Raw genomic sequence first — 10,479 nt, 5'->3', positions numbered from 1 at the left:
CTCCTCAGCTAATCCCAAAGCTCAAGGGGCATCTCAAGACCATTGGGTTGGGAGGTTTTGAAGAAGAATGCAACTCAGACACCCCAGCATGCAGGCACCTTCGGGTGAGTCAAGGACAGGATCTTGGCTGGCAGTTTCATTGTTTTGGTGTTTCTCAATCGGACTCCGAGCACCACTTTAAGGCAGTCATTTGTCCAGGACACACACCAACTGCTATTTTAGCTGGAGGCAGAGGAAGTGCATGCTTCATTTTAACCCAACTGAATCCTTACCCTATCTACTGTCCAAAATAAAACAAGCCCTCGTTTCTCCTCAAAAATGGGGCAGGGGAAGAAAGAAGGAAGGGATTAATTTGGAGGGAACTTCTCTGAGCTTTCAGAAGGAAGGTTTTGTTGCCTGTCTTTCAAAGTCTGCTTCATTTTAACTTAAGACATAAAGCTGATGAGCTTTCAGAATAACTGGATGAAGGATCTTTAAAAACAGATTGCTAAAACAAGTGGCTTGGCCATACATTTGGAGAATGAAGGAGATTTAATCAGGCTCCTTAAGAATATACTCCTTGCCTTCCTTGGTGATGTTCGTCCTCACTCCAGAGCTCTGGGCACTCTTGCTGGGCTTTCCCAAGCAACCAACAGCAAGCAGAGAGACGAATACTATTTCATTCAAGTATTTCTCTTTGAAGCCCTTCTCCCAGATAATCCACCCTCCTTTTGGCCTGGCATGTTCTATTCCATCAAGAATTTAAACCTTGTTAAAAATCCCTGAGGAGTCAGATTATATGAAAAGGAAAAGGACGGGGGCACGGAATTCAAGGAGAGTCAGGCGAGAGTTTGAAAAGGGGTTTGAGAGAGAAACACGCACACACACATACAGAGAGGACATGCAGCTCTGCCTATAGGTCGTGCCAGGACTGCTTTGTTGTGGGAGCAGTTTGGGGAGCCTTTCTTCTGGTACTCCAGTTGCAGACCCCAACAATATGCCCTTTGCTCTGTTTTTTTCCTTCCTTATCTTGAAGGAGAAGATGCAGCAGCGTCGCCTTAGAGATCTGCAAGGTACCACTGGCAATCAATCCCTCATTTCGACTCCTCTTCTTTCTACAGGGTCAGAGTTTTTTTCTCTCAAAGTGGGGTACTATTCCGATGCTGCAGTCGTCTGGCTTCGGGCTGCTGCCCTGCTCCTTGCTCTTTAGACCTTCCTCCGCCAGCTGGGACAAATACTTCTGGGATAGGAAGAGAAAGCAAATTCATTTCCAGGAGCTTGACTGAACAAACACCTACTTTGGACAAGGCCTTGTGTTAGGTCCCAGATAATAATGTATTCTATATGCACAGTGAGTGACAGCTACAAAATATTTCTACAACAAAACTGATACCCCACTGGGACTCTGAAGGGTGGACAGGAGAGACATTATTAGCCCATTTTACAGCTATGAAAATTGAGGTTTAGAGGTGTATACATGCCTAAAAAGTCCTTCACTCTTATTGCTCTTCTGCTTTTGAACCAACACATAGTATTTATTCTAAGATAGAAGGTAAGAGCTTAAAAAAAAAGCCATGTGACTGACAAGTGGAAGACCCAGGACTAGATCTTGAGTCTTTTAACTTTCAGTCCAGTGTTAGTGGGCATTGTGGCCTGGTGGCTTTAAGTTCAAATCCTTCTGATACTTGCTTACTAGTTGTACGACCATAATTAAGCCAATTAACCTATCTTAGCTGAAGTCTTCTCATCTAAAAAATGGGAATGAATATACTATCTCATAAGCTCAAATGAGATAATAATGTGTGTAAAGTGCTTTGAACATGTTAAGAGGCTCTGTTAAGCTCAAATGAGATAATAATGTGTGTAAAGTGCTTTGAACATGTTAAGGGCTCTGTAAACATCAGTTCTCACTTTTAGTATTAACAAAGAGAGATATTGTCTCACCACATCAGTCTGCAGAGAGTTTATTTGCAAAGTACTCAAAGGCCAGAAGAGGTTGCAGGACTCAGAAGAAGCAAGTGTTGTAGAAAGTCCTTCCCCTCCAAACTCCCGGGCAAAGTGGAAATTATCTATATAGCTCCTGATTTTACCAAAATTTCAATGCACTGAATCACATATTACCTTCCTTTCAGCAGAAATGGAGAAATGTATTATCTGGGGGATAATTTTGCATGTATGATCAAAGGCAGTCTCTGAATAAATTGTTTTTGCTTATGTTTTCCTTTGTTACAAGGTTGGATTCAGTTTTATTTGAGATATAGGGCAGGTGGACTGGATAAATTATGGGATGACTACAATACGAAAACAAAAGACAGCAATAATAACAGTGACTAAAAACTTGTAAAAGAAAAAGAAAAGTGTTTCAGGGACAATACATTCTGCTAAAACTCCAGAGATGAGTACCATTTGAATCCCCAACTAGCTGTAGAACATTTTTAGCTTGATATCCTACTGATGACTTTAAGATTAATATGGCTAAACTTGAATTTATCTTTTCCCTTAAAATTGCTCTTACTGAGGACTTCATTCTTTTAGTTTGTGGCACAACTGTCTCGTCTCTTAAACTCTGTTATTATTTTTGATTCTTCCCTCTCCCTTATTTCCTAAATCCAATCAACTACCAAGAACTGTTAATTCTACCTCTACAATCTCTTACATCTGTCTATTCTTTCCCCTCCTAACTTTGTTCCTGGCTTCCAGACTTCAAAACTATGTCCCTGCTGCTTTCTCATCCTTAGAGACATCCAATAATCTCTGAAAGCTTCTCACTCTGGAATATCTCTCCTGCTCCCATTGGTGAGTCCCTCCTGGGGCTTCCATTTTGTGGAGGAGCCCAAGTTGGCCTTCCCTACCCTCCTGTTCCTGGCTCCAGACTTTCTAAGCTACATTCCTGACTTTTCCATTTATCTCTTTATTGAAGGACTACAACAGTTTCATCACAGGTCTTCCCACATTTCCTTTCTCCCCACTTTAATCCTTCCCCACAACAGCCAGAAGTTTTCTTATGTAAAGAGCTATGTCACTCCTCTACTTAAAAATCTTCATTGGCTTCCTATTGCCTCCCAAGTAGAATCCAGATTTCTTTGCCTTTCATTCAAGGCCCATCACAACTTACCACCTCCTTCACATTCAACTTTATTTCACATTACTTACTTCTACACATTTTAATTTCTTGAATAAATTGGACCAATATTTCCCTGAAAATGCAAAGAACTTTCATTCTTCCCTGCTATTGTTCAGCCTATTCTCACATAAAAAGTTACAAAGCAGAGTGCTAATCCAACTTCTCATTAATTATTGCTCTCTGGGCTGATGTCAAACTCCTCTACTAGACTATAAGCTCCTCAAAATACAGGATTGTGTCTTAATTAAACTTTGCATCTTCCCATTGCCTGGCCACAGTACCCTGCACACAGAAGGGATTAATAAATGGCAACTGATTAATTGTTCATTTGGTGATACTTTTTGAGACATTATCTTGGAATATAATACAGTAAATGCTTAATAAAATGCCATGTTGACTATATTTTATACTTCCATAAAGCTCTCTTCTTCTTGGACCAAGGATATTCCTAGTCAAAGAATGACACATTTCTGAAGAGTCAGTAAAATTGACTTCATGTCTTGTTGTCATCCTACTTCTAAAATATCTGCCGAAGCCATTTGACCAGGGACATCCATATTTTAAAGAGAAGGAGAAAAGTGAATTCACTCTTTAGGTCAAATAGAGCTTTGTCTCTTAAGGAAATTTGGAAGGCAAGGAAGATGAGTTAGAATAGGCTAATTTAGTCATGATGAGACAAAGTTTGAGACTCATCACTTTTTTCTTTTGGAATTGGTTAATTGGCCCAGTGAGCATTGTAAGTTAAAATAGAGATCTCATAACCTCAATTCCTTAAAATTATTAGTCACTTGCCTATTTAAAAAAATATATTTGAGATGTTCTGTTTTCCTTAGGCATTCTGCCTGATCATTCAAAGAACTGTTGGGAATTTCACCAAATGCTGGTTATCATTCAGGCTTGCTGAATGTTTTTGAGGACCTCTGCTTTGGTACCAAAGAGGGATAATAAAGAGACTGGTGGTTCTTCATCCAGTGCTCTGACTGTGCTAGGTGCCAGCAAGTCAGTCACAATAACAGACTAGAAGTTTGAAGTCTCCATTTGCTATCTATGTGACTCAAGGCAAATTTCATTTACTTTTCTGAGTCTCAATTTCCTCATCTGTTTTTTTTTTTTAAAAAATATGGTATTCTACTCATGAGTCCTACAGGTAGGGACCTTCATTGTGTGGAAGGGCCCAGGTTGAACTCAGGGAGGAATGTGAAATTTGTTTTTTAAAATAGTATCAAAAATACATCCTAGGGTTCCTCTGGGGGTTATATTAGAAAATGTATTTCTCAGTGCTTTGTAAATCTAAAGCATCCTATATAAAAATTAGGGCTTATTACTATCCAAAAGTGCATACCACAATGAGAGAGGGCAAATGGGTACTGCAAATGGTCAAGTTAACAGAGTTGGATGGAATGCATATTTACGTGGAACCACCCACTGAATACATGCAACAGTACAAAGATAACGTAGAATGATTTTTCTGAGTCTCTTTATGCTCCCTGGGGACCAAGGCCAAGCAAATGCTATTTGTTTCCAGGTCTATAACCGGATCCATCTGTTCAGATTCACTGACACCGCTGGTCTCCTTGGAGCTATAACAAGAGTGCACATGCCTGACCAGTAATTTAGTCTGGCTGGGGTCAGTCTGGCTAGTCAGTCTACCAAAGTGACCCCTGGAAGGCTGAAGCATGCTGGGGGCATGGCTCTCCCTCACCCTCCTTTTCTCCCCTATCAGTCCCAGCACCGTACTCTACACCCACAAGGACACCTCCCTGCTGCCAGCTAAGTCCATTTGCCCTCTTCTAAGAGAGCTCCTCTGCCTTCCGTGTCTCACACGTGCAATTTGGGGGTTTGAAAAGGTGGCAAGACTACACGGAAAATATCCTGCAAACTGCAGCGACAGAAACCTTTCTAAGGGGCCTGAGGAGGGGGCTCTGGGTGGCTCTGAAAGAGGAATCTAAACTGGAGTGAATCAGAGGTGAAGACTTGAATAAACCCAAAAGTCTCTGCTTCAAAATTGGCCCAGGATCATAAGAATTTCTCCAGATTTGCTTTGGAAAGATGGTTATACTACCTTGGTAGTCTAGGGATAAAAACAGTCATGTGCTTAGGGATCAGACTGCCTCTTCTTAGTAGAGAATCTAGGAATAGGTGGAGGTCAGATGTATTTTGAGAAGATTACTAATAAGCAAATGGAACAGGTAATAACATTAAAGTATCCCTGACTATAAGGGAGGCTTGGGCTGGCCAGCAGCCCATTTATTCACTTACTAATTTTTTGATTATTTGAAAAATCCTTATTAGTCACCAGCTGGATAGAAAGTACTGTGTTTAGTCACTTAACAATTTCTGAATTGCTGATAACATAGAATTCCTGCCTTCATGAAGCTTATAGTTTTAAGGTGACAAATTACCCTGAGTTTTCTGGACAGAGATCAAATGGCCCTTAACAAACTAGGAAGCTAATGGTCACAACCAGTTTGGGTTTGCAAGGCCAAAACTCTGGAAGCTATTAATATTCTCCTTGGTAGTCCACTTGGCCTGCAATTAGGGTAAGCTGCCACCAGGTCAGTAGTGGTGCCTTAGTTAAAGGTCATATAACCCAAGGAGTCAGGAGTAGAAACAGCTACATGTCTCCTGCCTTCTGGCCTCTGATCCAGTCTGCTTTCTGACAAACAGGTGTTAGACATGTAACAGAGGTCTATCCCAGCCAAAATCAGAAGCCAACTTTTCAAAATCTAGAACACAGCACGATTATTAGGTAGAAATAGATAGTTAGGCTAGAGGAGCCTTACAGAGCTCATCCAATAACTTAAGATTCTGGTGAGAATGAAATTGTTGATAACTTTAGTGGAATTGTTTGTTGGACAATATTAATTTTAACAGTAACAGTAGCAGGGACTGACAAAATACATAGTCCTAATTTAGGGTTTGCAAAGTACTTTATATACATTAACTCGTTTGATCCTTAAAATCAGTGATTTTCAAATCTTTTGGTCTTGTAACCTCTTTAAACTCACAAGAATAGTGAAGATACTCCCCCCAAAGTGTTTTTATTAATGTCTGGTACATCTATCAATATTTTCCAAATAAAAAATTAAAACATTTAATATTATTATAAAAATTGTTTTAACCTTGTAGGTCCCTTGAAAAGATGTTTGGAACTCCTGGGAGATCCTGGACCACACTTTGAGAATTGTTGCTCAAAACAGTGGAGTAGATATTATTATTATCCCTATTTTACTGATTATAAAATTGAGGCTTAGAAAAATTAAGTGACTTGCCTAGGGACATATGAAAGCATAGATAGCATTTTATCTCTCTTAACTCCTAATCTTGTTCTCTATTGCCTCACACTCTCTCTCAGAGGATCTTAAAACTGTGTTTTAATCCATCTCCTTCCATCACATTTTATCACCAAGTAGGCATTCTGATTGTTTTGATATATCCCTTCTAATTTGTGGGAAAAGGGCTATTTTAAATCTGACTTTTATAACCTATAAATACTTTCTTACTCAGAAAAGGAGGAAGAGAACTTGCTAAGAGTCTTGTAGTTAGAAGTTAAATTAGAGGTGAAAAGGTGAACTGACTTGCCATTTGGGGTCTGCAGAATTCTGTAGGAATTGTTAGCAATAGCTTTTAGTGTCTGAATCCCCTATCCAACCTGGAATAACTTGCTCCTTCACTTAATTTGGAGTCAGAAGACTTGTTTGAACCCCACCTGTGTTACCCTGGGAAAATCTTCTCTGGGTCTCCAGTTCCTTATTTGTAAAATGAAGGAACTGGACTACAATATTGCCTTTAGGTCCTTTTCAGCTCAATTCAACAAACTCTTATTCTTCTAACTAAAATGTCATGATGCTACTGATACCCCACTGAGCAAAGCTGGGCTTTAATTGGGGGTGGGGTGGGAATGCAGAGAATAGGGGAGAGATGACCTTTTAAACCACCTTTAGAATCAAGGGCATCTCTGTGATGGAACTAGTATGTGCGGCTTCTTCCTAAGGAACCAGTTGGGTGTGTTTTAGGCAATTTGTGGCAGACTGGGGCAGACACACACCTGTTTTCCTCTGTATGTCTGAGCTTCCCTGAGGCTCTGACAAGGGAGGGATGGGAGAATGGGTGATGCCCTACCGCACCTCTGGGAAGAGCCCCAGAGTTCTGCATGGTGTCCCAGCCCTGCCAGGGGCCTTTCAGGTCAAGGAAACCTCTTTCTTACCTGCAGGTTTCTGTAGTGGATAGAACTGCGACAGTGGCTTGTCTTTGCTGTCTCCTCACTAGTGTAGAAAAGCCCACACAACTTGCAATAAAACCCAGTCCTGGGCACCACAAACTCCACTCCTTTCAAAGAATAGACAAAGAAATGAATTAGAAATATGGCAGACTTACACATGCAGCCTTTATTAAATTGTTTGCCTTCTCAGTGAAAGAAGATAGGAAAGAATTTAGAACTCAGAGTTATAAAAAACAAAAGTTAAAAGTCAAAAGGTTTCTTGAATTTAATTTAAATTTAAATTAAAAAACTAATAATAATAGCTAGCATTTCTATAGAGCTTTAAGGTTTGCAATATTATATTTGTAATAGTATATATTTTTACATTCAGGGTATGTTACCAACTATATGTCTCAGGGAACGTGCTGATGTGCAATGGTAAAGGGAGTTTCTTTACCAGAGTTCTTTATACTGATGAAATCACAAGTACAGTCTCTATCTCCTGTGATCTTTACCGTAACTGGGTGAAGTATGAATTACAGCCATTATATTTTCCATTTAATGGATGAGAAAATTGAGTCTGAAAAAATGCAAGTGACTTGTCCATGATCACATAACCAGGACATTGAGTACTTTATTCATTCTGCCATAATAAACATTATTATTAGTAAATGGTAGAAAGAGCTTTGGGCTTAGCATCAGGAGAATTGGGTTCTAGTACATACATGACAGAGTTAAAAATTATAAAGTATTATACAACTATAAGGGTTAAAGAACTCCCTAGGTCTCTCCCTCATGGCTGTGGCTTTCCCTCTTTCAGGATAGAAACCCTTCAGCCATCAGAAGATACCTGTTTTTCATCTCTTTTATCTCCTACACTTTCATCTTCAGGGTCTGAAACACATCATTTCCATGGTGGCAATATGGGTGGCAAGAAGACCATCCATAAGATGTGGCTTCTGGAATTTCTTGACACCAAGCAGAGAGAGTTATCCCAAACAAAAATGACTTTAAGCCAGCTGCTAAACAGCTGTGCATAGCCCACAAGTTACAGAGGGCTTTAAATGACTATACTGCTGTTCACCTAAGCAGGAGGGATTGTCATAATATATCTCAGAGCCCTCTGAAATAGATAAGAATTTTAGGCTTGCAATTAGCAAGTTAACTTTTTTTCCACTTTAACAATAGCATTTCCCCTTTGGAGTAAGGATCTGATAAGTCATGTAAAAGTTCTTTGCAAATCACAACTGTTATGAAGATGTTAGCTATTGTTACTGTCTCTATGAACACTCCCCTCTAGCTTTTTTACTGAGTCCTTTTTATTTTCCTGGCTGCTCAAGGTGGGGATCTTCCTTAAGGCCATATCTTCAACATCTTTTCTGCCTGTACATTCTTCTTCCTTGGCAATCTCAGTTATACTTGTGGCACAATGGGGGAGACTCTACACCTCCATTCCTAACGTGAAGCCTTTATTTTTAATTGCCCATCGGAATTTACATCTAGATATTCTGGGACTATCCCCAAATCAACATGTCCAAAAAGGATTGCTCTCCCTCTCTAAATCATATCTCCTTCTCTGACTCCCTTATCTCATCAGCATTCACTCAGTTATCTTTGACTATCTTAGGGTTACTGACTGATTCCTAACTCATGGTTTGGAGCCTGGGAACTGATCAGCTGAAATGACTCTCCCTGATGTTTCCTGCTATCTCTATGGCCTCAACATAGCTGTAAGTATTGATCATGCTCTTCCTAAGGATAGAAATGCTTTTCTAGCTCTCAGGTAAGTCAGCTGAGAAATCACCCACTTGTGCACTATGCCATCTAGGAGACTAATATTCTCTCTTACTCTCTCCCTCTCTTTCTCTCATCTCTATCACAGCCCTTGCTTCCCCAACTACATCCACCACAGGAAATAGAATGGGATAGAAGCAGGGATGCCTAGCCTTTTACAGCCTCAGGTTCAGCTTTACCCGCCTAGGCTGGTAGGAGGCAGTTGACTGTGGTAAATTTGAGATATTGCTTCATTATTATCTACAAGGTTGTACTGGCTCTTCCTCCAAAATCTGGTTGGAACAGATGGTGTAAGTAGGAGAGAAATGTGGGAGATCTTCAAATGCACATTCTATTGGAAAGAGCTGAGGCTTCATTTGTGGCACCACCCAGCTAGGTCCCTAAGGTGAGAGGGGCCAGAGAGATAAGCTCTGATGAATGTGTCATCCATGTCCCATACCCATCACATCTTATCTAAACAAAAGGAGGGCTAGTACAAAACACAGCAAACAATCCAAAATCATTTCTATTAAGCAGCAGCATCTTGCCAGACATGTACCCAGACCAATTCACCAGGCATTTATTTTCTTGTTAGTAAAATGATTTGGAGCTATAAAGCATTATAGTTTCATAATCTATTATTATTATTATTAGAATATTCACTCTAGCCCCCCACTGGAGCCTCCCTCTCCTCCTCTGGGCTTATCTGAATCCTGGGCGTTCTTAAAGGCTCAGTTCCAAGTTCCTGCTCCAGCACACCTTCCTAGCCAACCAAGTACACCGGGAGCACCCCCAGAGGAATTCCTATAGCAACTACTGCTCACTGAATACTTAAAATGTTGACTGCTATTGTTATTTAAACCCCATGCACCCTCCCAGGCTAGATTTCTAGGTCCTACCCAGAGGACACACTGTCCAATTTGGTTAAAGTTCATCCTGTTTACCTGGTCTCAGCTACCTAATCAGGCTTTACTGCCATCTTTCTACTAGCCACCAGACATTGCATCCTCATCATCATTCCCCTTTCTACCTGGGAACAGTAATCAAAAAAGCACTGGCTTCACTTCTAGAAAGGGTATATCCTGGGGCAGGTCCTTCTGGCTCTACTCAAGGTCCTTGTGACTTCCTTTTACGACATTCCTTTCCTTGGCCATCATTTCCCAACATGTATTGGCTCACCCACTAAAATGCACATTCCACGAAGGAAAGATTGTCTCTTTTATATTTGTATTTCTAGTACTTAGCACAATGCTTGGCACATATTGTGGCATATACTTAATAACTTCTTTCTTCCTTCCTTCCTTCCTTCCTTCCTTCCTTCCTTCCTTCCTTTCTTTCTTTCCCTTCTTTTCTCTTCTCTTCTCTTCTCTTCCCTTCCCTTCTCTTCTCTTCTCTTCTCTTC

General features: G+C 40.3%; 1 protein-coding gene across 1 annotated transcript in view; it reads right to left on the bottom strand.

Annotated features, from left to right (window-relative positions):
* Positions 1-742: 742 nt before the first annotated feature.
* Positions 743-10,479, bottom strand: part of RBM20 (RNA binding motif protein 20) — a 237,147-nt gene continuing 227,410 nt past the window's right edge. The window contains exons 13-14 of the mRNA XM_044662571.1: positions 7,311-7,432; positions 743-1,219 (exon numbers count right to left, since the gene is read on the bottom strand). Coding sequence (XP_044518506.1) covers positions 1,103-1,219; positions 7,311-7,432 — 239 coding nt within the window. The 3' untranslated portion in view covers positions 743-1,102. The remainder of the gene's footprint in view (positions 1,220-7,310; positions 7,433-10,479) is intronic.

The sequence above is a fragment of the Gracilinanus agilis genome, chromosome 2, assembly GCF_016433145.1.
Source record: "Gracilinanus agilis isolate LMUSP501 chromosome 2, AgileGrace, whole genome shotgun sequence".
NCBI classification, from domain to species: domain Eukaryota; kingdom Metazoa; phylum Chordata; class Mammalia; order Didelphimorphia; family Didelphidae; genus Gracilinanus; species Gracilinanus agilis.
Note: the sequence above shows the minus strand (reverse complement) of the source record. Positions and strands in the feature narration are given on the sequence as shown.